The sequence below is a fragment of the Erythrolamprus reginae genome, chromosome 1 (assembly GCF_031021105.1).
Source record: "Erythrolamprus reginae isolate rEryReg1 chromosome 1, rEryReg1.hap1, whole genome shotgun sequence".
NCBI lineage: Eukaryota > Metazoa > Chordata > Lepidosauria > Squamata > Dipsadidae > Erythrolamprus > Erythrolamprus reginae.
This window is the reverse complement of record NC_091950.1, coordinates 188,197,710-188,225,230: the sequence shown is the minus strand read 5'-3', so window position 1 is coordinate 188,225,230 and position 27,521 is coordinate 188,197,710. Positions and strand designations below refer to the sequence as shown.

Below are 27,521 nucleotides of genomic sequence, written 5' to 3'. Positions count from 1 at the left end.
TGACTAATATCTAAATATTTAAATTAAACTCAGTCCCAGCCAATCAGGCTGAGAATAACCCATCCTGGACTCTCCTTGCAGTGCATCGAGAAGACCGTTCAGGTAAGTCAACGGTCCGTTGTTCTTTTAAAGAAAACAGGTTGGAAATAGCCGTGCAAAATGTAATTTATTGTTTCTTCTTTCTCTTCCAGGCAGTGGGGCTACCGCTGTAGTCCAAGCAGCACTCTGCAAACCCAGGCAGGAACGCGTAGCAATAAAAAGAATCAACTTGGAAAAATGCCAGACCAGTATGGATGAATTGCTTGTAGGTAGAATAAGCATAATGACTGACTGAATGAATGAATGAATGAATGAATGAATGAATGAATGAATGAATGAATGAACGAACAATAAATAAGCAAGCCGATTAATCAACCTTTTAAAAGTTCTTCACTGTCTTACAAACAGTACCTGTATATCATTGCTCTACCTGAATTTGGAACATTCATTATAGTAAACTGTAAATAAGCAATGTGGATTTTGTTGGTCTATCATATCCTCATTTTATTGTAGCTATGGTAGTCCTCAACTTACCATCTTTCGTTTAGCAACTGTTCAAAGTTACAACACTGCTGAAGATAGTAACCCAAATTACAACAGGTCACTTAGTGCAGCGTTTCCCAACCGGTGTGCCGCGGCACAGTAGTGTGCCGCGAGACACGGCCAGGTGTGCCGCGACAGCTCCAGCTGGGCGGGGCGCTGCCGGTGCCTCCGACCTCCCGGCTCCTGCCCGATGCCGCGGTTTCTGGTGCTCTCCTGCTGCGCCCCAAAGAAGGAAGGCAGGAAGAAGGAGAGCTTCATTCTTCGCGCCTTTTTCCCGCCTTCCCTGGCGTCGGCGGCAAGTGTCCTTTGGGGCCCGGCGGGAGGGCACTGGCAGCGGAAACAGGCTGCCGGCTGCAGCGGCCCCGGGCACCGTTCCCTGTAGGCTGCGCACGCCAACGCACCCCAAAATGCCCCCCGCACACCCTTTTCCAGTGGCGCGCAGGGAGCCGCGGCCACCCGCCCGCCTGCCCGATTTCCCTCCGCGCAGCTGGGGACGCGGATCCACCGCCCTCGCCAGCCCGATCTCCCTCCAGTGGCTGATCTCTCTCCGTGTGTGGGGGGGGGGCGACGAACCGATGACTGGGGGCTGTCCGTCCGTGTTGGGTGGTGCAGGGCAGGCACAGGCAGCCCCAGGGGAGAACAAGGGAGGGAGAGAAAGGAAAGAGAGAGAAAGGGAGGGAGAGAAAATTGAATGAAGGAGGGAGAGAAAGAAAGAGTAAGAAGTAGAAAGGATAGAGAAAAAGGAAGAGAAAGGGAGGGGGAGAAAGGAAAGAGGGAGGAAGGGGGGAGAGAAAGAAGATATGAAGGAGGGAGAAAAAGAAAGAGAGATAGAAAGGAAAGAGGGAGAGAGGAATGAGAGAGAAAGGGAGGGAGAGAAAGGGAATGAAAGAGGGAGAAGGGGTGAGAGATAGAAAGGATAGACAGAAAGGGAGAGAAAGGAAAGAGAGAAAGGGAGGGAGAGGAAGGAAAGAGAGATGAGAGAGGAAGGAGGAGACAAAGAGAGGAAGGAAGGAAGAGAGAAAGAAAGGGATGGAGAGAGAAAGGAAGGAAGAGAGAGAAAGAGGGAGGGAGAGAGAAATAGAGCGAAAGGGAGGAAGAGATTTTTTTTGTCCAAACTTTTTTTAGGCCCCCCCCCCCCCCCAATGTTCCCCAGGATTTTGAAAATATGAAAAATGTGCCGCGTCTCCAAAAAGGTGGGGAAACACTGACTTAGTGGACCATTTGAAGTTAGAACGGCACTGGAAAAAAATAATTGATTATTGTTTTTTCAAACTTAATTCCCAAGGTCACATGATCAAAATCCAAACACTTGGCATCTGACATATTTATGACAGCTGCAGTGTCCTGGAGTCATGTGATTAACATTTGGGACCTTCTGACAAGCAAAATCAGTGGGGAAGTCAGATTCACTTAACAACTGTATTATTAACACTGCAGTGCTTCACGTAATATACTTGCATCACATTGGGTTTTCTCTTTTGTGTTCAAAAGAGATATTAAAAAAAAATCTGCTTCAGAACTGTGGGAAGATCACACCAGGCGGTGCTGTGTTGAAAGCTTATATTCATACATTGATCCTAAAGATGAAGAGGATCAGTTCAATGAAATATGACTTACAAGATCATCACTCAAGCCATTACTGCTGCATTTATCCAAATGATAATTCTTTTTCTTATTTTGCATTGGATAAGTGCAATGTCAAAGAAATGTTAATCTTATTAAACAAAGAGATAAAATAGCCCATTAAGGCAAGAAGAAAATAATTGTGATATTGAAAAATGCAGATGTTCTTAGTTGTATTTTTATCTATAATATACTAATAAGGGAGAATATTTGTAGCTTAGGGGGGATCCTTGGTGCTATTCGAGCTTGCAGACATTTCATTGCCCAAACTAGGTAATATCATCAATGCTAGATTAGCACCTAATTTGGATAATGAAACATCTGCAAGAAAACAACCAAACTCGGAGCACCAAAGACTCCTCATATCTACAGTTTATATCTATGTATCTATATCTCTGTCTGTCTCTCTGTCTCTCTGTCTCTCTCTCTCTATATGTACATATGTGTGTGTGTGCGTGTGACAGGTTTTTGCTGAATTTGAAAATTAAGGGAGACTAGGATAGATCTATTTCAGCCTTATTTTGGCCTCATCAGTTAGCCATACCCTCACTGGGACTTGAACTTGCAACCTTTGCCTTGTAAGGCAGAGAATTAACCTCTAGGCTACACTATCCAATCCCTTCAGCTCTGTACCAGGGAAGGGTTACATATTTTTTTGTGTCGAATCACCCTGGTATATTGGAGGAACATCACAACATCACATCAATTAATATATATATTAGTTATTAATTATATATTAATTCTAGTGTGTTATTATTTAGATATAACCAATATCATTTCCTCTGAAATATTTAGAATATGTTGGTAATGTCACAGTGATTCTAATCAAAAGATTCAAGTATCAGTTCATAAGAAGCATAGAAAATCATTATGGATGATCAAAACATTTTATTTGACTTGAGCAGGAAAAAAGCTCAAGTTTTCTTAAAAAATAAGTTGAAATTGTAATTAACTAATCAAACTGCCAGAGTTTATGGAAATTGCAACTCAGCAATTCTCAAAGGACTTTCCTTTGAGAGACACTCAGTTTAGTTGCATTATTTTTCTATGAAATTTCCAAGCACAATGTTCTTAACTGAAGAATATACATTTCCTAATCTCATCCACTGTATTTACTTCCTGATGACAAATAGCTAGGATAACCTTATATTTTTCCTTGCAAAGACTACTATGTCTTGTTTTGCCTTCTTTACAGAAAGAAATCCAAGCCATGAGTCAATGCAGCCATCCCAATGTAGTTACGTATTATACATCTTTTGTGGTCAAGGATGAGCTTTGGTTAGTTATGAAACTACTAAGTGGAGGTGAGTCTTCATATTGTAAATATGAATATGCAGTCCTGTGTTGGAATGATATTTTCTGATCAATCATTGCCTTTCAAGAAAAGTGATAATGGGCCATTTTGTTTAGAACTAGTTAATATCTGTAGAAGAGCCAATTTGGTAAGAGGCATCAGTTTAGAAAATAGGAGACTGTGAGTTCTAGTTCCGGCTTGGGCACAAAGTCAGCTGGGTGTTATTCTGATCCAGCTCCCCAAACACAACAAACACTTTGTATTTACCGTATTTTTCGGAGTATAAGACACACTGGAGTATAAGACACATCTTAGGTTTGGGAGAGGAAAACAAGAAAAAAAGGCTTCTGCCTCCCAGCAATTTGCCAAACATCAAATAGCACAGATGATATATATGCTGTATATTTTTGTGCATGTATGCCTGACCCTGACAAAGAATTTGAGAAAAGTACATTATGGCAGTATATTAATGTCAGAAAGTTTTCTTAAATGTAATCACACAAACTCCTCCCAATTATTTAAATAGATCTACTCCAAACATGACTTAAAGCAGCTGAAATAAATCCTGACTTATTTTAATACTAAACAGGCCACTGTTACATTTCAGACTATACTTGTACATAGCTGTTGAAATTGGCTTTCCAAAAGTATACATTATGCTCTGCTATTTAAAAGAAGATATAGAAGTACAGTGGTACCTCGTGATACGAACCCCTCGTGATACGAACTCCTCGTGATACGAACCTGGGGTTCGGAAATTTTTTGCCTCTTCTTACGAACTTTTTTCGGCTTACGAACCCACCACACATCGCAAAATGGCGCTCTGCTGAGAAGCACCGCCGCCCGGCTGTCACCTTCTGAAACAGCCGGTGGCTTCTCGGCGTTCTCCTGAATGCCGAACTTGGAATTTCGGGTTCCAGAGGCCGCCGAGAAGCGCCGCCACCCGTCTGTCACCTTCTGAAACAGCCCAGCGCTTCTCGGCAGCCTCCAGAACCAGAACCTGAACTTCCGGGTTCGGCGTTCAGGAGAACGCCGAGAAGCCCCCCAGCTGTTTTAAAAGGTGACAGCCGGGTGGCGGCACCCAGCGGAGCGCCATTTTGTGATTATTATTTTTTTGCACGGATTAATCGTTTTTACATTGTTTCCTATGGGAAACAATGTTTCGTCTTACGAACCTTTCGCCTTACGAACCTACTTCCGGAACCAATTAGGTTCGTAAGACAAGGTATTACTGTACTGAGCCTCTTCAGATCAAGCATTTATTTTAAAAAGTTTCTTCAATTTGTTAGGCTGTCTAGAACAACAATAAAGCAGCCATTAAAAATAAGTATTAATAATTTGAACATTCTAGAGACATTTATAGTTATTGACTTATCTCCTTGCATCCAGATTCAGCAACTGAGTAGCAGAAGAAAATAAAATTATGCCTCTTCCTCTCCCTCCCAATTTGCTTTCTTGCAGCCATAGTTTCACTTTCATTTTAGCTCAGGGCTTGCTTGCAGCCTCAAATTAGCTGAGGGGTGGGGAAGCTGATAACCAGTTGCTTGGCTTAACAGGCTCTGTGCTGTTTTCTGCAAGGAGGTAAATTGCTGGGAGGCAGAGGGCAAAAGGTGGGGGTGGCTGGGTGGGGCTACATTTGGTGAATAAGATGCACCCAAGGTTTCGCCCTCTTTTGGGGAGTAAAATGGTGCGTCTTAAGGGGTTTTAATTCACTTTTAGTATTGGATTATTATTGTATATTGTTTATGATTGTTGTTAGCTGCCCCGAGTTTTTGGAGAGGGGCGGCATATAAATCCAATTAAACTTGAAACTTGAAACTTATACTCTGAAAAATATGGTAAATCAAGGAAGCGCCAGCATCCCTGGCAAAAAGTTTTTCTCTCACCGCAGGCTAATAAGTCCATCTGTGAGATGAGTAGTTGTCTGCCACATCTATTTATCTCCGCCCCCACCTCAGCCGCCTTTTATTCCCAGAGCTAGGGTGGGGCTTCGCTAGCAGTGGGTATGCCACACAAGCCAAGTCATAGTGCAGAAATTGGTGGAAAGTGAGAAGAATCTGAGAGCCAAGGTGTATCGGTTTTGCTTTAGAGTGCTGACTCTGACTCATGACTGTCCTGAGCCTGGTATGTTTCAGCATTTTTAAAAAATTGATCGCTTATCAGACTTGCAGACGATTCAAAACTTAATTAATTTATGTGAAATTCAAAGCAATTTTGGTGGGTTAAAATCATAGAAATGAAATTCAGTTGATAAAAGAGGCTGATGATGAATAATAAGAGTAAAATATAAAGATTATAAATGCTAAGATCTCCATTTAGGAAATAGGTAACAAATGCACTGTTAGGGGAGATGCTAGCTTGGTAATAGTAAAGGTGAAAAAGAAGCTGGAATGCATTTCATTGCAAGCTGAATAAGAGTCAGCAATGTGATGTAGCTGCAAAAAGGTATTTGCCATATTAGGCTGCATCAGTAGCTTCCTATTCAGAAAATAATCAATGAAGGAAACAAAATGTACATGCAAAAAAGGACAAGGAAAGATGATCATCAGAAATACAACTAAATCTTCTGAGGAAACTGGCAATGAGAAGAGAAAAATGAGGATGCAATAACATTTTTTAAGTACCTGAAGGAATGTCCTGTAAAAAAGATTTAAAACAAAAAAATACTCTCCAAAAACTGAGCATGTTGCAGGAAAGCAAATTCTTTACAAACTTTATGGTGTTCCTACTTTCATTGAATATGTTCATGCGGATCTTGGGCAATCATCTACCAAGAATCATAATTTAGATTTCCGTACTAGATTTGTTGGTCTACAGGACCTCTTCCATTCATTCTAATTTATTTCAAGTTTTTCAGTGAGTGTATATTCCTTGGAGAAGGGCGGCATATAAATCCAATGAATGAATGAATGAATGAATGGCTAGCTAGCTAGCTAACTAGTGACCTGACAGTTATGTTGCCTGTCTGACGTTATTAAATGCAGTTATTTCTAAAAAAAAATTCATATGAAAACATGTTTAGCAGCAGTGGGCTGGTGAAGCAATCAGTCAATTTAATAACAGGTTGCTTATACTTCCTATAATTTTGTTGCACATTTTGAACCTATGATTTTCTGATCCAGTACTCATGCCTTTTCAACCTTGTTGATGTGCCTATGCATTTTAGATGCATGCAACTTTAAGACTTGTGGACTTCAACTCCCAGAATTCCTCAGCCTGCCAGTATAGGAATTGGGAGGTCCACAAGTCTTAAAGTTGCCAAGTTTGTAGACCTCTGATTTCTAGATTGATTCTCTCGGTCTCAGAAAATTTAGGTTGAAATCTAGAGCAACCTAAATTCGTACAATGGATCCTGGACTGCAAGATTGAAGAGATTGGTGTTCTGTTTTTCTTCTGCAATTTTTTTCTATTTTTCTTTTCTGTATAGGTTCAATGCTGGATATAATAAAATACGTTGTGAGCAGAGGAGAGCACAAAAGTGGTGTGCTTGAAGAATCAATAATAGCCACAATTCTGAAAGAAGTTTTGGAAGGCTTAGACTATCTACACAGAAATGGACAAATCCACAGGTACTAGCATATTGCTTCCTTCTCTGTGAGTTGAGAATGCAAAGTTTCATTATTAATTTTATTCATTTGGGATGGCTATATAAATTGATTACATCAATAAATAAATTCAAGACTAGAAGGCTAGGGTCATCTAATCCCAAGGGCTCTAGTCTAACCTTTTTGGGAGGCACTCATCCGTAAATTGTGCAACACAACATGAGATATGAAATCCTAATCTTAAATTAACCACTTAATTGATAATGCCTCCTCTGTTCACAAGATCATCCCACCAATGTTAGCAATTATTATTAGCCTGTCAAAGGGGATGATCAAACCTTAATCTCTTTTTGCTCTATTGTTTTGATGGGGAGATGGCAGAAAAATTGCTGCTTTCTCGTTGAAACTGCAAAAGATGAAAGTTTTTTGTCTTGACAATTATTTTGGTTCCATTTCTTTCCCTCGAGCACAATAGCAAACGGGGATTGATTAATTAATTGATTGATACAAAGCCAGCTGCAACCCCTTGATTTGCTGGGTGAATATAATAAGTAGTTTTCCATGAGATAAGGGAGCTAAACAGTGTGGTCTGGAGCGCAGCAGAGATTTTCCAGTTTGCATAAGAACAAAACAATGAGCATTTTTTGTAAGACGGAAGAACATATTTTCCCCCTCAATTTGCCATTTTTAAAATGAAATTATCTGAGATTGTATCACCAGAAAGTTTTTAAATTCCATTTCTGTGGTATTGTTCCACAGCAAGCCTCCCTTCCCTCCTCCTCTCCCATCACATCTGAATTTAAATGTTTATCTCTTTTGTGTTTATTCTTTTTTTCTAGAGATTTAAAAGCTGGTAATATTCTTCTGGGTGAGGATGGCTCTGTACAGATAGCAGGTAATCATCGTTATTGTTAAATTTTCAAAATGTTTGATGGGAATAAGCGATTCCAAGAGTTCTCATTAACATTTTGAATGGTTAGAATTTGTTGAGTTTAAGGGTGTTCAGCTATAGGCTAAGCATTCAGTTTTCCTGAGGAGGTTTTTTTTCTTAATAAAGTGTATCAGTCAGTTTTTCAAGACAGTTGTTCCCAATTTGTTGTGCTCCATAATTTTGAACTACTGCTTTTACTTTTCTCACATGGCAAGTCAGAAACTTCTAGAGAACAGCTAGTACGAAAATCAAAGCAGCTTGGCAACTGGTAGTGTGAGCTGCCAAGACTTCACTTGATATTTCATCTCCAGTCCCATATTTATTAGGGGGGCTTGAGCATCCTCTGTTGCATCGATGCTTCCTTCAGAATGGAAAACCCGTAGTACTCCCATTTGTGGGTGTGTTATTTGTTGCTGATAAAATATTCTATTCTATTCTATTCTATTCTGCCAGCATTAAATGGAGATTAGTTGTGTAGCATGAGGCTGAATATTCTGCAATATTGGGACTGTCAGTGAGTCAAAAACCTACCCAGGCTTCATGCTCTGGGGAATCCAGAGTATGATACCATGGTCTTCCAAGACTAAAGAATGCCAATGCAATGCAGTGAGTCAACAGCGGGGTCAGAGGAGGAGCTGCTGCCAGACAGAGGTGGGTCATTCTTTGTCAAGTGGACCAAGTGTCGACTTGACTGATTTTTGCAGCCTTATTTGAAAAGAAACCATCACAAAAACAACATATATGACAGAAGAAAATGTGCTCTTTCTAATGAAATAATGAAGATGATTGAAGGTGAGAAAACAGAGAGCTCTGTTTCATCACCTTCAATCATCTTCATTAGAAAGAGCATGTTTTTTTTCCATCGCTCTCTGTTGTCTCACCTTCAATCACCTTCATTTTTGTTTCGTTAAAAAGAGCACGTTTTTTTCTATAATGTATGTTGTTTTTGTGTTCTTTTCAAATAAGGCTTCAATTTCACCTGGTCCACTTGACAAAGAATGATCCAGATGACAGTTGTTCTTCAAAAATTATAATTTAAATCAAGTTACTTGAAAAAGGGCTCTTTAAATTAATTCAGCATGGCTGCTGATCTGCATTCTAGAATTCCATTTCTCCACTTGTAGGTTGTAGGACAACAGATAAAGAATTGTGCCTTTCTGGTCCTAGTTTCTGAGCAGGCTTACCTGTTTTGATATATGTTGAATACATTCCAGACCCTTGGATGAAACCCACATGTATTTTTTGGCAGAGTAATGCACAAGAAAGAGCCGGTTTGGGGTAGTGGTTAAGGCATCGGTTTGGAAGCTGGGAGGCTGGGAGTTCTAGTCCCACCTTAGGCACAAAGTTGTATCAGTTACTTGGCTCAATCAATCACTTGCAGGAAGAAAAAGGCTGTGGCAAACCACTTCTGAAAATCTTGCTAAGAAAACTACAGGGACTATACACACACACACACACACACACACACACACACACGCATACATAGCACAAGAGCCTTACCACTTAATTATATCAGCCATTCATTCTGCAGAGGGAAATGCAATGAGAGCTGCAAATCATACAGCACATCTATGCTGGGAGAGAGAAATTAAAGTAGCTTAACCCTGCTGTTCTGTTTAAGAAAAGTAACAAATCTTCTGTTCCCGGGTCACCCTGACCCGGACCGAAAACTCTTCATTTGCAGTGCTTATGTTTGGTCAATTTGAATACTTTTTTCACTTGGAAAGTAGTCTGAACATTTCTGCACACAATGATATGAAAATTGAACTGAAGAAATTAATCCTTATTGGTTTATTTTGCACATAAATATGCCCCCCCCCATTTTTGTGAATTTTCTTTAGGTTTATTGATAATTATGCCTGCAAAATACATTCTATTTTAATAAAGTTGGTATGGGATTGGTAGCTTGAACATTTCTGAACATAATGATATGAAAATTGAACTGGAAAAGTTGATGCATATTGGTTTATTTTGTTGATGAAATGCACGCCCCCCCCCATTTTTTTAAAATAGTCTTCACTTTATGGATAGTTTTGCTAGCAAAATACATTCTATTTTACTAAAGTTGGTGTGGGATTGGTAGCTTGAACATTTCTGAACATAATGATATGAAAATTGAACTGGAAAAATTGATGCATATTGGTTTATTTTGCACATAAATGTATGCCTCCCCCCGTGTTCAATTATTTCAATTTATATAAAAATTATGCTGTTAATTTCAAACTTACATACTTTTTTTTAGTAAAATGGATTTGTTTCATAAAATTAGTTCTCTGGCTACAATGTGGTTGATTTTCAAAAGGATATTCCAAATATTTCTAGACAAATATGTATAAACAGTGACAATAATGGCACATAGCAAGGCCGGGGGGTGGGGGGTGGCCCTTTTGTGGCAAAAATAAACCAATAAGAACCATTTTTTTCAGTTCATTTATATTTTTCTTATATTCAGAAATGTTCAATTTAGTATATCAAACCTTTTGGGGAAAATTCCTTAGGGATTTGTAGCCTTAAAAAATAGAAATTAACATGAAATTAAAAAAGGATGGGGGAGGGGCTTTTTGATCAAAATAAAAATATAAGTCTCAATTTTTCCAGTTCAATTTTCATATCATTATGTTCATAAATGTTCAAACTAGTTTTCCAGTTGAAAAAGTTTTCAAAAAGATCAAATTCAAGTACCTAAAAAAATTATTTTTGGTCCGGTCATATACGAACAGAAACAGACTCGAAGTTATGAATTTTTTTTGCCCAGAAAACAATTAGCCACCACCCCAAAAATATTTTTTGATGATCAGCATTGTTAAATTGAGTAAATGAATGCCTAAGATTTTAAAGAATATTTCGGATTTGGAGCATAAAAAAATAAAAAGTGAAAATGGTTGCAAGCAGCCGAGGGGGGGTGGAGGCCTTATTTCTGATATTAAAAAACCAATAAGAATAATTTTTTTCAGTTCCTTTATATTTTTCTTATATTCAGAAATGTTCAAGCTACCAATCCCACACCAACTTTAGTAAAATAGAATGCATTTTGCAAGCAAAACTATCCATAAATTGAAAAAGATTTCACAAAAACGGGGGGGGGGGCGTGCATTATATCCGCAAAATAAACCAATAAGATTTACTTTTTTCATTTCAATTTTCATATCATTGTGTGCAGAAATGTTCAGACTACTTTCCAAGTGAAAAAAGCTTTCAAAAAGACCAAACATAAGCACTGCAAATGAAGAGTTTTCGGTCCGGGTCAGGGTGACCCGGGAACAGAAGATTTGTAACTTTTTTTGCCCAGCAAAAACTAAGCCCCCCACCCCCCAAAAAAAATTCTCATAGAGAGAACCCCTGAAATGATGAAAAGTCATGAAATTTCAAGTTTCAGATATGCAGGGAAATTTTTTTACAGGGACTCAAACTTGGCTTCGGGTCCCATACGACCCGAACAGAACAGCAGCAATGGTGCATGCTGCACTCGGCAATGTTTTAAAGGAAGTTAATATAAGGCCAGGAAATTCCATGAATGAAAATGTGTGTCTTCAAAAATGAAACCCCAATTTTAAGCTTATGCAATATAAGTAGCCTAACATAATACTGTACAGTACAACACAATGCAATGTAATATATAAATTTCCTGCTTACATTAAATTTTTAAATTGTACAGGATTTCTTTTAAAAAAAATAGTTTATAACGTAAAATACAAAAATACGAAAGAAAACAGCAGGAAAAGAGAGGGAGGGAGAAAAGAAGAAAAGGTATGGGAAAGGGCGAAAAAGAAAGGTGAGTAATTGGCTTCTGACTCCTTTTGGAATCAAATAAAATAAATGTCAAGTAAAATGAAATAATACTCAACTTTTTAATTTTACCTAGTAGTATAAACTAGCCATTTCTATAACAAAAAACCCCTATCTTGTTGGTAGAGCACAAAATCAAAGTTTTGTTTCTTTCCACCTCAAGCAGAAAGTCCAGAAGCGGTTCCCAAACAGGAACAATAGTAATTGTGTGGGTTTTTTAAAAATCAAAACAGTCAATTTAGCCATCTCTGCTAACTCCATCAACTTTTGCAGCCATGCATCCATTGTGAGATGCCAAGTGTCCTTCCATTTTTGTGCATAAAGTGTTTTCAGCCTGTACTGTATAATATCAAAGTTCCACATTTTTCCCCAAAGTCTTTTTTCATTTAACCCAAAAGAAAAGTTTCCCATACACTGCACCGGAGAGAGAAACCCAGGCGGGCAAGAGGGGGGAACCTCCTGCTCCTTTGACCGAAAGGCGGCTGCTGCTGCTACCTGCTTCCTCTTCCTTCCCATGCTGAAGGGCTCCTCTCTCCTCTCTCTCACTTGCTTTGTAGCCGGCGCCTTTCCTTCACTATGGTGACTCCTTGGTTTGGCTGAAGCCGAGTTGATCTGGCCGGGGCGAAGCGCCTCTGTCTGTCTTTTGCCAGACACTCCAGGAGGCAACCTTGCACCCGGTGTATGGGAGGCAGCACGAGGGAGTCACCACAGTGAAGTGGTTTATTCCCTCTCCATGCGCACAGAGAAAGGAAAACGCTCCGTTCGCTCTTGGCTGCCCAGAGCGAAGGGAGCATTTCTTTTCTCTGGGCGCTGGCAGAAATTTATTCCCTCTCCAAGTGGCCAGAGAAAGGAAAATGCTTCGTTCACTCTGGACTGCCAAAGCCTCCTTAAGTGCCACCAAAAGGCTCCTCTGGCAGCCCAGAAAAGCCCAAGATGGCTGGGATTAAAGGGGGAATGGCAGGAAATTGGCTGGGCCTTTGTGCTGCTCTCAAATTTCCTGGGAAATTTTTCTGGGTTCGGGTTTGTAAGTGGAAAATGGTTCTTGAGAAGAGGCAAAAAAATCTTGAACACCCAGTTCTTATCTAGAAAAGTTCTTAAGTTGATGCGTTCTTAGGTAGAGGTACCACTGTATTCACTTTGAGAATCTTGTCTATTAGGATGTGAATCTTATTCATTTTACTGGGTTTCTTTTGATTTGTTTCCAATGAAATATTTTTATTTTATTTTATAAAGCTCTATAGATCTCATTGTTTTAATTGGTGTATAGGTTAGATATCAATTATTAAAAGTGAGTGGTCTGTTTAAAGGCCACAGTTTAATTTATGAAGAGGATGTTGCACAAATTCATTTGAGTATTTTAAAGAGTTACAGTATCACAAAGTCTGTGAAACCCTTTTTGTGTTAGCAAAAAGAAGGTAAAGACTTGGCACCTTGGTAAAGAATTCAAATTTCAATAGACTTAATTCTGTAGTTTGTTTAAATAATGCATTGCATAGCACACATAGCCTAATGTTGCTTTGTAAAAATGATAAAGTATTAAAGACTTTGGCAAGTTGCTGAGTTTTAATTCTGGGACAATAAAAACCAGTGTACCAGCATTGCAATTCCTGACTTGGAACCATCACAAAATTCTCCTGATACTAAGACACTAATTACAAACTTAATGACCTGAAGCTTGTAGTTGTGACCTGTGCCATCAATTTGATGGCTGTCTAGTTCACCATAACATTTTGTCACAATTCAGTTTAGGATTCTTTGTTAAACAAGCCACAATGGCCTGTTATGATTAAGAAATGATGATAAACCATAATGGGGAAACACAATTTGTTAAAGCAAAGCAGTACAAATCACATGGCATGTACCAAACCAAAATTTTACTTATTTCTCACATTTGTATGCTGCCATAGTCAAGGATTGATTACTTTTAAAAAGTAGCTAAAATGGTTGATTGACCTCAAATTTTTATAGTATTTTCATTCATTTTCTTGATTTGTAAGGAAATACTTCTGCTTAAAACCTTAAACTGTAATATGAATATGAGGATTTTGTTTGTATTTCTGACATGTTAAGGGAAGCTTTTAATATATTTTTAATATTTCTGTAACCCTCTTAATTTTAAAAATTAAAAAAAATATGGTAACCCTCTTAATTTTAATTGCGTCATATAATCTTTTAAATTTTTTATTATATTATAAGCTGCCTGGAGTTCCTATGTCAATGAGATGGGCAACATTAACATATAATAAATAAATAAATGTTATAGTTGAACAAATTAAAATTTTCTGCCTCTTACATATTAACAGATTGATTATAGCACAACCATATGTAGCAGGATGTTCCTTGGATGTTAGCTTGGGCGGCATATACACATCGTTCGAAGGAATGGATACAAGGCAATGTCATTAAATAAAAATAAAATGGTTTGTGACAATATGGCAGTGCTGGTGACATTGGAAACTTTGGCTTCAATGAGCTAATTTAACCTTTGAGGCAGTGTTGACTCCTGGTCATCTCCCTGCAGTTTTCTTGGCAAGGATTTCCATAATTTGTTTGCCATAAGTCATCTTCTCTCCTAAGAGACAGAGACTGGCCCAAGGTCACCCAGCTGGTTTGTGCCCAAGTCAGGTCTAGAATTCATCATCTGTCTGTTTCTGCCTTGGTGCTTTAATCACTACAGCAAACTGGTCTATAAACAAGCCATGATATAAAGATCCAAAAAGAACTATTATTTTGGTTGAGGTACAGTAAGAAAGCCTGCTAATACAGTGATACCTCATCTTATGAACTTAATTGGTTCCGAGACGAGGTTTGTAAGGTGAAAAGTTTGTAAGACAAAATAATGTTTCCCATAGGAATCAATGGAAAAGAGATTAATGTGTGCAAGCCCCAAACACCCCTTTTGCCAGCCTGTTTTTGCGCTGCTGGGATTTCCCTGAGCCTCCCCTCCATGGGAAACCCCACCTCTGGACGTCCATGTTTTTGTGATGCTGCAGGGGAATCCCAGTATGGGAATCCCATCAGCGCAAAAACGGGTGCTTCGCTGGCAACGAAAGTCCGGAGGTGGGGTTTCCCAGTGAGGGGAACCTCAGCGAAATTGCAGCATCGCAAGACATGGAAGTCCTCAAAATCCCACCTCTGGACTTCTGTGTTTTTGTGATGCTGTGATTTCGCTGAGGCTCCCCTCGCTGGGAAACCTCACCTCCGGACTTCGGTTGCCAGTGAAGCGCCCGTTTTTGCGCTGCTGGGATTCCCCTGCAGCATCGCAAAAGCACAGAAATCCGGAGGTGGTGTTTCCCATGGAGGGGAGCCTCAGGGGAATCCCAGCAGCGCAAAAACGGATGCTTCGCTGGCAACAGAAGTCTGGAGGCGGGGCATCCCAGTGGCGGCGGCTTGGGTTTGTAAGGTGAAAATAGTTTGGAAGAAGAGGCAAAAAAACTTAAACCCTCGGGTTTGTATCTTGAAAAGTTTGTATGACGAGGGGTTTGTAAGACGAGGTATCACTATATATTGAATTTTGATTGCTTCGCCCATTGAGGCATATGCAGTGTCTTCCTTACTTAGGTTTATAGTAATGCTGTGCATGTATCCTGTAACAATTTCAAATTCTGGCAATTTATTTTTTAGTGGAAAATAAAGCTCAAATAAAAATACAATTTGACCAATGTTAAGATAGTAATGATAACGTCTCCACCAGAACTGTGATGGACAGTTTAGGGAAAGATATTTCTATACGGAACTATCAAGTGGTCTTCATTTTCCTCTTTTCAAAATTACCCTGGCTGCTCGGTTTGCTTCTGACAAATCATTTTTGTTAAACCTTTGACTCTGTTATTTGATGAGGGCCTTGCTTTTCAAAACAGAATATGAGGATATACATCACTAGTTTTGTTCCAACTTACAAACAATTTAGACAGTTGAAAGGATTGTATTACAGAGGGATTTTATTGGAGGTGACTGAACAGAAGCAGGCCCTGAAAAAGATACTGCATTCGGTGTAAGTGAATTCTCTTTCCTGAAAACAGTGTTGTTCATCTTTCTAAGGGTTTATATATTTTCCCTGTAGCTCGGTTTTTCTTTAAACTGTGGTATGAGGAACCCTGGAGACCCCCCCCCCAAGATCACCTCAGTGTATGTTGAAATCAAAAATATTTGCCAGATATTGAAAATATTTGCAGAAATTTTTAAAACTTCTAATTATCCTTTGTTTATTTTTTTTTTAAAAATGGCTTTTTCCCACAAAAAAATAATAATTTACATCGCTATTTAATGCAAGGGTGTCAAACTGGCACTCCACAGGCCAGATGTGTCATATCCAGCCACGCCCAAACCAACTCTGCGGAGGGGAAAAAAAATCACAATATGTCATGTGACAACAGCATGATGCCACAGGTTTAACACTGTTCTGTCTGGGTCCCCCCAGACGCCAACACCAACCAAAAAGAGTATCCAGACACACTGGTAAAAAGCAAAGGCAGTTTATATAATTCAAAGCAAACACAGGTAACAAAAACTGTTCTTACAGACAGGAACACTATGAAGCTTCACAGAGGTTTCACGAAGGCCAGGCAATAAAACAGGATTCTTGCTGGCAAAAACAACGCTGGAGATAATAAAACCCACGCCTCCCCCAAGTCTTCCAGACTTCTAGGCCACAAGCCAAGATCAGAGACGCCGAGGATCGAAGCAAGGTCACAGGACTCCCAATTGATAACTCTCCACAAGACTGTAAGGGCGGGCCTGCCTTTCCAACCCTGCTGAGGAGAACCACACCCAAACCCAGCTGTTGCCAATTCAGGGATGGAAATACCTTTCTAATTGGCCCCGTCTTTGAGCTGCTCATCGCTGCCTCATGTCTATTATAGCCTGTGCGTCTTCATCCAATGAATCCAGGCTACTAGCTGGGGAGAGCGCCCCCGCCCCCCGGGGGTCTCAGGCTGCTCTCCCTCCTCCTCTTCCTGACGTTCCTCTCCCCCGTCTGCCTGGTCCTCCTCCTCCTGTTCACTGTCCTCCTCCTCTGGGCATGGATCCGGCAGAGATCCAGCCGGTCCCTGAGGAGCCTCAGGCTGAATCACAACAAACACCCATGATCTAATGGGTTTAATATTGTTAAATATGAATAGATGGGACTACAGTGATCCCCCGATCATTGCGAGGGTTCCGTTCCAGGACCCCTCGCAATGATCGGTTTTTAGCGAAGTAGCGCTGCGGAAGTAAACACACCATCTGCGCATGCGCAGATGGTGTTTTTACTTCCGCCGCAGCAGCGAGGAGCCGAAGATTGGGGTTCCCCCACCGCCCACGCAAACTCCTCGCTGCCGCTCGCCCGCCCTTCGCCCGCCCACGCCGTTCGCTCGCGCCGCTTCCCAGCTGAGTCCTGAAGCCAATTCGCTTCAGGACTCAGCTGGGAAGCGGCGTGAGCGAATGGTGTGGGCGGGCGAAGGGCGGGCGAGCGGCGTGCGCGCGGGCAGGCGGCGGACAAGCCGTTCGCTCGCGCCGCTCACTCGCGCCGCTTCCCAGCTGAGTCCTGAAGCCAATTCGCTTCAGGACTCAGCTGGGAAGCGGCGCGAGCGAACGGCGTGGGCGGGCGAGCAGCGGGCGCACGCCGCTTCCCAGCTGAGTCCTGAAGCCAATTCGCTTCAAGACTCAGCTGGGAAGCGGCGCGAGCGAACAGCGTGGGCGGGCGAGCGGCGGGCGCGCGGGCAGGCAGGCGGCGGACAAGCCGTTCGCTCGCGCCGCTCGCTCGCGCCGCTTCCCAACTGAGTCCCGAAGCCAAACGCGGAAGTTCGCTTCAGGACTCAGCTGGGAAGCCGCGCGGCTGTTTTAAAACGTCGCCGCCGGCATGGGGGGCTTCCTAGCAGCCCCCCAAACCCGGGTTGGGGGTCCGGGGGGGTGCTGGCAAGCCCCCCATGCCGGCGGCGACGTTTTAAAACAGCCGCGCGGCTTCCCAACTGAGTCCCGAAGCCAAACGCGGAAGTTCGCTTCAGGACTCAGCTGGGAAGCCGCGCGGCTGTTTTAAAACGTCGCCGCCGGCATGGGGGGCTTGCCAGCACCCCCCCGAACCCGGGTGGCCGGGCGAGCAGCGAGCGAACGGCGGGTGGCCGGGCGAAGGGCGGGCGAAGGGCGGGCGAGCGGGTGCTGGGGGGGGCTTCTCGCCCTCCCGCCAGCAAGAGGGGGAAGACCCAGGGAAGCCGCCCAGCAGCTGATCTGCCCGGCGCCATCTACGCATGCGTGGCCATAAAAAAAAGGTGCGCATGGTGTTTTTACTTCCGGGTTGAAAAATCGCGATTTAGCCCGTTCGCAATGATCGGGATCGCGATACCCGGGGGATCACTGTATATCATTTTGTAATGTAGGCGAGTGGTTGTGTGTTTATATTTTATTGGCTGTTGTTAGGTGCTACATTTTCATAACCTTTAAAATGCTGGTAAGGGGGCAGGAATATGTAGCTTAAACCAATGGGAAAGCAGCTTTAAATGTTTCAGAGACACATCTTGTAGTTTAGATTGTAAGGGCATTAGATAATCTGAGAATCCTGGCAATAATGGCTGATACTGTTTGAGTACTCATGATCAAAAGCCTGAAATAGTACTTTGAAGTCAACCTAGCAGCTAAGAGTTGAAGAAAAACTAAGTATAAATTAGTCTTTAGCATTATTGTTCTAAGTTGTTACCAAGAAAGAATTTTCCTTTTCTTTTGTTCTTCTTTTGTCATACGTAATTGCTAGTGATATTTTAACTTAGGAATGGTATCATTGCAAGCTAGAAATAATTGCTGTAATAAATGTAGACTAGCACTTAGATTTATGACTTTTGTTGTGTCATCCAAAGTGTTAGCACTAAAGAGAATTAAATTGCACATTAATATAGAATGGAAAAGAGAAATCCCCTCTTTGATTTGACGTAGCGCATTCAGCTATTAAGAAGTGATTGTTTCTGAATATTATATGTATTAGTAGCTTCAAATGGTTCATGTGGTATTTGAAAAAAAAACTTGCTAAGAAAAATGACTTCATTACTTTCTTGCAAATTTAAGATCAGGATGCATATTGTTGTGAATAACTCATGTATTGGCTCACAGCAAAGAGTTGTACAATTCTATGTGTTATGACTATCACCCTGTTTAAAATAAGTAATTTTAATTGTGTGTTTTGGGATACCATATTTTTTGGAGTAGAAGACAAATCTTAGTTTGCCTCCCAGCAATTTGCCAAACAGGAAAAAGGAACATAGAAGATAGTTGGCAGAAAAAGACCTCATGGTCCATCTAGTCTGCCCTTATACTATTTCCTGTATTTTATCTTAGGATGGATATATGTTTATCCCAGGCATGTTTAAATTCAGTTACTGTGGGTTTACCAACCATGTCTGCTGGAGGTTTGTTCCAAGCATCTACTACTCTTTTAGTAAAATAATATTTTCTCACGTTGCTACTTGTATACTTGATGTGACTTTCTGGAACTATACATTATTCTCTATTGTTTAAAAGAAGATACTATAGCACTGGGCCTCTTCAGATCAAGCATTTATTTTTAAAAGTTTCTTCATTTTTTAAAGTTGTCTAGAACAATAATAAAGCAGTCTTTAAAAAATAAGTCTTATAGTTTGAACATTCTACAGACATTTATAGTTATTGACTTGATTCAGCAATTGATTAACACCCCTTGCCATTGGCAATTTTTGCCGGATAGTAGGAATCTACTTCTTGCTCCCATTTCTTGCCTGTGATCCATTTCCTTCCATTCCTAAAGCCACCTAGTTCACTACTATAAAATATTAGGTTAGGTCCCACAGAGTCTGCCTTCTCCGGGTCCCGACAACTAGACAATGTCGTTTGGCAAGACCTAGGGGAAGAGCCTTCTCTGTGGGGGGCCTGGCCCTTTGGAATCAGCTCCCCCAGAGATTCGTACTGCCTCACCCTCCTCGCCTTCCGTAAAAGTTTAAAGACCTATCTGTGTCTCCAGGCTTGGGGCCATTAGACCCTAGTCTCCTGGCCAATGAGTGTAGTATGTCTTGCTCTATGAATGGGAATGAAGGATTTTAAATGTTATTTTTTAAAGTTTTTAAAGTGTTTTAGCTATATTAATTGGATTTTTTAGATATGTATATTTTTTATTGTTTTGATATGTTGTGAGCCACCCTCGGAGAGGGACAGCATACAAATCCAATGAATGAATGAATGAATGAATGAATGAATGAATGAATGAATGAATGAATGAATGAATGAATGAATGAATGAATATTCCATCTAGACCTGAATTGCATCGTTAGATGCAATCCGGTTACACTTGATTTCTTGATTTGCGCACACTCTATTGCTACCTTTCTCCTGCAATATTTAATCCTTTAATCAGGTCCACCACCAACCCGAAGCCTTGCATGGCTGTTCACATTTCCGCTGTGATCTTACGTCTTCGTAAGATATTTGAAGCAGAAATAGATGTCAGTCTGCTGCTTCTTCTTTTGCTCCTAACCTGTTGGAATTTTAATGCAGATCTAATAATAGCATCTTTACATTCTCAACTGAGTGTAGTGGAATGTTGACCTGAAACAGTAGTGTGAAGTAAACTGGTTCCTTGTTTAGTCTCTATGGATTTTATGGCGCTATGAAGGAGACTAAAATAATGTTTACAGACGTGATTCATAGATGGAAGAGATGCCTCATTTCTAAAACCTACCTGTTTTACCTATAGAGAAAACATTAAATTAACCGCTTCATTTAAATAGAAGTCTCCTACTGAAGCTGCATACTTTTAAATAGGAACTTCGCCTTTAGAATCAGAGTTTAATAAGTGAATTGAATGCTAAAAGAATGTCTCTGTTTTCTCCTCCTAGACTTCGGAGTTAGTGCATTTTTAGCCACAGGAGGTGATGTAACCCGTAACAAAGTAAGAAAGACCTTTGTTGGCACTCCATGTTGGATGGCTCCTGAAGTCATGGAACAGGTATAAGACCTAGATGTTTATTATGTGATATAAATAAAAAGTAAAGGAATCCATGTTGAGAGTAAAGGGTGCATTACTCTCCAAGTAATGCACCCATTGAAAGCGGAACTCCAAGGCAGGTGGATTCCTTAAAAAACAATTTATTGGATACATCATATTGGCACAACTGGTGAAAAACTACTCTGAAAGTTCCTACAGTTTTCACCTAATTAAACAGTGAAAGTTACCCTTCCCCCCAGGTCAGATTGGTCACATTGTCCAATAGTGGTGCTGGCAGGTTGCCTGGTTACTCCACTCCTCCACCTCCCAGCCACCTGATGGAATGACCTTGGTTCCCATAAGAAAACTTTTTATTTTGACGGCAAAAGCTGAGTTATCAAATCTCCCACCCTCTCTTTCTCCCCCTCTGCCTTGTGGCCATGAAGCCTCAGACAGGTTTGCTTCAGGGTTGACACCACTAGTCATTGCCGACTCTAGGGGCCAGTGCTTATCTCCGTTTCAAGGCCATTGAGCCCTTCAAGGCCATTAAACCTGAAGGCATTCTGTGGTCTAGTGGTCATCATTGCATCACGGAGCGCTGTTGCCTTCCCACAAAAGTGGTACCTAATGTATTTTTTGGACTATAAGACACACCAGTATACAAGATGCTCCAAGATTTCAAAGAGGTAAATTTTAAAAAAAAGGTTTTTGTCCTCCCTGGCCGCCAGGAGCACTCTGCAGACCATCCAAAACCTCTGTGCAACCCACTTTTTTTTTTTAAACAAAAAAGGGTCTATTTTTTGCAAAAAACAGGGCGCGCCTAGGGTTTGGGAGGCTTGCAGAGTGCTTCTGGGGGCTGGGGGAAGGCAAAAATGCCTCTATTTTTTGTAAAGATAGGCCCATTTTTCACCCATTTTTGCCAAAATGGGGCATGCAGAAGGTTTGGGAAGCCTGCAGAATGTTTCTGGGAAGGCAACCCCACCCATTTTTTTTTAATTTATTTTATTTATTTATTCGATTTTTATGCTGCCCTTCTCCTTAGACTCAGGGCAGCTTACAACATGTTAGCAATAGCACTTTTCAGCATGTTGCCCCCACAATCAGGGTCCTCATTTTACCTACCTCGGGAGGATGGAAGGCTGAGTCAACCTTGAGCCGGTGGTAAGATTTGAACCACTGACCTTCAGATCTACAGTCAGCTTCAGTGGACTGCAATACAGCACTCTACCTGCTGCGCTACCATGGCTTTTTGCCTTTCCCCAGCCCCCAGGAGCACTCTGCAGGTCTCAGTCCCAAGCCCTGTGCACATTCTGTTTTTGTGAAAAAAATTGGCCTATTTTTGCTCAAAATGGGATGTGGGCGGGGTTTCGGGAGGCCAAAAATGACTGTATTCAGTGTATAAGATGCAACAACTTTTCCACCCTCTTTTAGAGGGGAAAAGTGTGTGTCTTATACGATGAGAAATACAGCATTTACTCACTGATATTTGTATGCTTTTGAATTTTTTGATTGGCAGGAGCTGAGACGAGAGAGGAGCCCACCCCATCATGTTGCACTTGGGTCTTAAAGCCAGGCTGCTGGACAACCCCAGCATCTTGACAGCCGAGCCACTGCGCCGCCTTATTATGTCATATGCATGATTTAAAATACCATTGCTAAATTAACATTTCTGTTTTATATTTCCCTTTGATAGGTGAGAGGCTATGACTTCAAGGCGGACATCTGGAGCTTTGGAATAACAGCCATTGAATTAGCCACAGGTTCAGCACCTTACCACAAATACCCTCCAATGAAAGTAAGCCTAGCTGGAAAATAAGCATGGAATCTGAAGTTGCTTAACTAACTTTTCAGGTTTAGATCTAGAGCTTGTACAAGTGAGGTCTGCATCAGAAGTTTATAGTGGCTGGAACATGGCTTAAGACCCTGGTTATTGATGCCTTCCTCCCAGATGTTAAGCTGTCAGGGGTGAAAGATGTTGATTCCCTGTCGTCTCGCCTCTCCATTTTTAGGGTCTCCATTTGTCTCCATCCCAATGATCTTTTTAGACGGGGTTTTCTTTAGCCGGGTGTGATTGCTGCCTCCCTATGTAATTTAAAAACGATGGTACAAGTAGTCTTCAACTTACAACAGTGTGTTTAGTGACCATTCGAAGTTACGATGACACTGGAAAAAAGTGACCCGGACGTTCTTCACAGAACTGTTATAGCATCCCCAGGGTCATGTGATCAGAATTCAGACATTTGGAAACTGGTTCATATCCATGAGGATTGCAATGTCCTGAGGTCATGTGACCACGTTTTTGCCAACTCCTGGCAAGCAAAGTCAATGGGAAAGCCAGATTCACTTTACAACCAGCTTATTCACTTAACAACTGTGGCAAGAAAGGTGGTAAAAGGGGACAAAACCAGCTTAACTTAGTGACATACATTTTGGGCTCAGTCGTAATCCTAAATCAAAGAGTACCTGTATTTCTGGGTACTACATACTTATCTTGTCCAAGTCAGCACAAGTGTTCTTAGTTTATATATGTGAATGAATGTCACAGCATGTGCTGGCTATGGGACGCTGCCAATGGCTGTAAATATGGTCTGGTTGTTGAGTACCCCCAAATGAAGTTACATAACTGGGCAAAGCAGATGTTGTAACTTGGAAACTGGTTCATAAATAGCTTTTGGGGGCTCCATCGCAACTTTCACCAGTTGTAAGTCGAGGATTACCTGTAGATCTCCCCTACTCCATGATATTAAAGTTTGCAAAATTGTTATTTTTTACTGAACACTTTTTATTAAAGTTTATTGTAAAATCAAAACCAGAAGCACACACAGATGACTGATTCTGCTGGTTTCAAGAACTTCTTTATAAACATAATAATATACATATTTACAATACCATTAGCGGAGTTTTTCTTCAAGCAGTTACAGACAGCAAAGAACATAGTTTCATTTCAGCAGAGTTCAGAGTGGAAGAATACAGAGAGAGACAGAGTGGAGAGTGGAGTCACACCTAGTCTTAAGCTTCTCAGTTTCGATTCTCTGCACAGACTCAGAAGTAGTTAGTTCCTTTTGGCTGACTGAGTTGCTATGCTCATTCATTGGCTGACCTTGTTACCACTGGCTCTCCCAGTTCATGAATATCTTCACACGTTTTCTATCAAAGATCTTTGGATGGTGAACTTCTCTCCTTGTTTTTTCTCCAGAGCACCTGAGATAGACCAGAATGGAAGATGTTGCTAAGGGCCATAATCCATTTTCAGGTGGCCACTTGAAAATTGAGACTTTCTAGTCCCACCAGTCCCACTCCCCAAATCTTGAATTTCTGAAATTGTCATTTATATTTATGCCTTCATGCCTAGATTCAAATGGATTGGTATATATTCTGTAAAGTGGTATGGTAGCTCAGAGTCAAGAGTTTTTATTTGTGTTTCTGCTTTCTTATCTATATGTTGAAATTATTGTCTAGCTTTCTTTACATAATACTGTAATTTAGCGTTATTTAAATCCTTGTTAATTTGGCCAAGACTTAATCCCCTAATTTTTTTTTTTAAAAAAAATAGGTATTAATGTTGACCTTGCAGAACGATCCTCCAACCCTGGAAACAGGAGTAGAAGACAAAGAAATGACCAAGAAATATGGCAAGTCCTTTAGAAAACTAATTTCCTTGTGTCTTCAAAAAGACCCTTCTAAAAGGTATGGTGTTTTTAAAAAGGAGAGATGTAAGAAAGTGAGGCAAAGCATTTAAATTAGGATATAGTTTAAATAATAAATGTTTTAAATAATAAAATATAGATTCCTTTCTACTTAAGTGTAGAGAGATAAAGACTTCCATCTGATTGCTTGACCCTTGCTTTTTCTGAGTGAAATAATTGGACATACCTGTACTTACTTAATACAGTAATACCTCATGATACGAACTTAATTGGTGCAAGGAGGAGGTTCGTAAGACGAAAGGTTTGTAAGACGAAACATTGTTTCCCATAGGAAACAATGTAAAGTCAATTAATCCGTGCAACCAAAAAACCCCCCGCAAAAAAACGGCTTTCGGCGACTGCTGGGAAGCCGCGCGGCTGTTGTAAAAGGTGACAGCCGGCCTGGGGGGCTTCCCAGCACCCACCCGGGTTCAGGGTTCGGGGGGGTGCTGGGAAGCCCCCCAGGCCGGCTGCGACCTTTTAAAACAGCCGCGCCGCTTCCCAGCTGTGTCCTGAAGCCGAACGCCAAAGCCGAACTTCCGCGTTCGGCTTCGGGAGACAGCTGGGAAGCTACGCGGCTGTTTTAAAAGGTGACAGCCGGGCTGGGGGGCTTCCCAGCAACCTCCCGAACCGAACCCGGGGTTCAGAAAAATTTTGCCTCTTCTTACGAACTTTGTTCGAGTTACGAACCGGCGTTCGGGAGCCTTCTGGGAAGCCCCGCCGCCCGGCTGTCACCTTTTAAAACAGCCGCGCGGCTTCCCAGCAGTCTCCGAACGCCGGTTCGTAACTCAAAAAAAGTTCGTAAGAAGAGGCAAAATTTTTCTGAACCCCAGGTTCGTATCCCGAGTTGTTCGTAAGACAAGGGGTTCGTATCTTGAGGTACCACTGTATTTATTTTATTTATAAAATGTATAGATTGCTTCAATGTGTTATGGCTTTGGGAAACTGATATAATATGCAGTAAAAACGCAATAAAAAGTCAAAAAATGATCAGAAGTTCAGAAAAAGCCAACAATCATTTAGGAGTGTCAAACTGACTGGATGGCTCCAGCTCCTTGAAGGGGAAAAACGTCACAATATGTCATGTGATGGCAACATGACAGCAACGTGACACGAGTTTGACACCTGTGATTTAGAATAACCAGAAAATCACACAAATTTTATCACTCACTCTAACTCAGAGTATGAAGTGAAATGATCAATAACTCCATGAGTTTTACCCTGTGTTTAAGGAAGTTAGTAATGAGTTCGTTATTGGAGAAATACTCTTTGACACAGATGGTCTCTGCAATTATAGAACACTCTAATATTTCGGTCTTGGGGAGATGATTAAGAAAAGTCTATTTCACATGTCCACTCCCTTCAAAAATAATTCCTTCCCTATTTTCAAAATGCTCAATTTTTCTTACCATTTTAGGAAGAGTTAATGATGAAGCTAACAATGGAGTTAGGAGTTAGCTTCCCATCCTTTTTTCAGTTGCCACTGAAAAACAGTATCCCAGAAACCAATGTACACATAACAACAGCTTGCCAAACGGGTCTGGAATTGCTAGAGGAATAGGCAAATGACAAAGAGTATGGAAAATGGAAAAATATATTTTACCACAATCTGTGCTGTAAGAAAAGAATATGGAGGATGGAGCTGTAAAATTTGCCTCTTATTTGGCAAACATTTATTTCTGAACAAAGCTTTATTGGACTTCATTGTGTCTCTGGAATAATATATTTAAAGACAGAAATGCTATTCCGCTGGTTTACTAGCTATGCTGAAATAACATAGTTAGTTATAAAAAAATAAATAAACAAGACATATACCCTTTTTAGTAAGGGTTCTGTGGCAGAACTGAGTAACGTAGATTTCCTCTTTTGTGCTATACAGTAGTACCTCGTGATACGAACCCCTCGTCTTACGAATTTTTTAAGATACGAACCCGGGGTTCTGAATTTTTTTGTCTCTTCTTATGAACTTTTTTTGCCTTATGAACCTGCCCGCGTGAACGCCGAACCCAGAAGTTCGGCAAAAGTTCGAGTGACTGCTGAGAAGCGCCGCCGCCCAGCTGTCACCTTCCAAAACAGCCAGGGGGCTTCTCGGCGTTCCCCTGAACGCCGAACCTGGAAGTTTGGCAAAAGTTCGGGTTTGGCGTTCGGGTTCGGGAGAATGCCGAGAAGTGGCGGCGCCCAACTGTTACCTTCTCAGAAGAGCTGCGGAGCTGTCGGCCGGTCGGGAGGCTCAAAAGGAGGTGGGGAATCGCAATAGAGAATTCCGGGGGCGGAGCTTTGACATCACAGAGACGTCCTTCGTGGCTGGCCGAAACGTGGACTCCAGGAAGGACGTCTCCGTGATGTCAAAGCTCCGCCCCTGGAATTCCCTATTGGGATTCCCCACCTCTGTTTGAGCCTCCCGACCGGCTGACAGCTCCACAGCTCTTCTGCAAAGGTGACAGTTGGGTGGCGGCGCTTCTCGGCGTTCACCCGAACGCCGAGAAGCGCCCTGCTGTTTCAAAAGGTGACAGCTGGGTGGCGGCGCCCAGTGGAGCACCGTTTTTGCGTGGTTGGGTTTTTTTGCTTGCACGCATTAAACGGTTTTACATTGTTTCCTATGGGAAACACTGTTTTGTCTTACGAACTTTTTGCCTTACGAACCTCCTCCCGAAACCAATTAAGTTCGTAAAATGAGATATATTTTAAGTGTATAGCTACATGTACATTTTTGGGGAAACTGATTTGCTTTTGTTCGACTCTGGAGAGCTTTGTAAACCTATTTCCAAACCATTTGCCTTTCACTGTGTCTCATTAACTCTACATCTCTGGGACATAAGCATTAAGCAAAGGTCTACCACTTTGACCAGAAATAAAATGTTATCCTTACTTCAGCCTGAAATGCTCTAGAGAACTCATGTTTGTTAAGATGTCAATTGCACCAGTGGCTCCTTATTGCAACATAGTATTAAAAAAATATCATAGGTGGGGAAAAAAACTATAAACACTATAATTCTAACAATTTTTATTTCTTTATTGCAGCTTGTTAATGTTGACAAATCTGCTATTCTTTATCTTAAATTCAAAAGCATTCTGTTTATTATTCTGCTAACATGACCACGTAAAGTGATTTCCAGCTCTATTTTAAGTATCAGAAAGACCATTGTGTGAAATG

General features: G+C 41.2%; 1 protein-coding gene across 3 annotated transcripts in view; it reads left to right on the top strand.

The window, feature by feature from the left end:
- STK39 (serine/threonine kinase 39) overlaps positions 1 to 27,521 on the top strand; it is a 180,901-nt gene that overhangs the window by 51,338 nt on the left and 102,042 nt on the right. For all 3 annotated transcript variants that reach the window (XM_070731720.1, XM_070731722.1, XM_070731721.1), the window contains exons 2-8: positions 192 to 304; positions 3,401 to 3,509; positions 6,927 to 7,068; positions 7,884 to 7,939; positions 20,593 to 20,702; positions 22,375 to 22,476; positions 24,235 to 24,368. In XM_070731720.1, the coding sequence (XP_070587821.1) occupies positions 192 to 304; positions 3,401 to 3,509; positions 6,927 to 7,068; positions 7,884 to 7,939; positions 20,593 to 20,702; positions 22,375 to 22,476; positions 24,235 to 24,368 (766 nt within the window). The remainder of the gene's footprint in view (positions 1 to 191; positions 305 to 3,400; positions 3,510 to 6,926; positions 7,069 to 7,883; positions 7,940 to 20,592; positions 20,703 to 22,374; positions 22,477 to 24,234; positions 24,369 to 27,521) is intronic.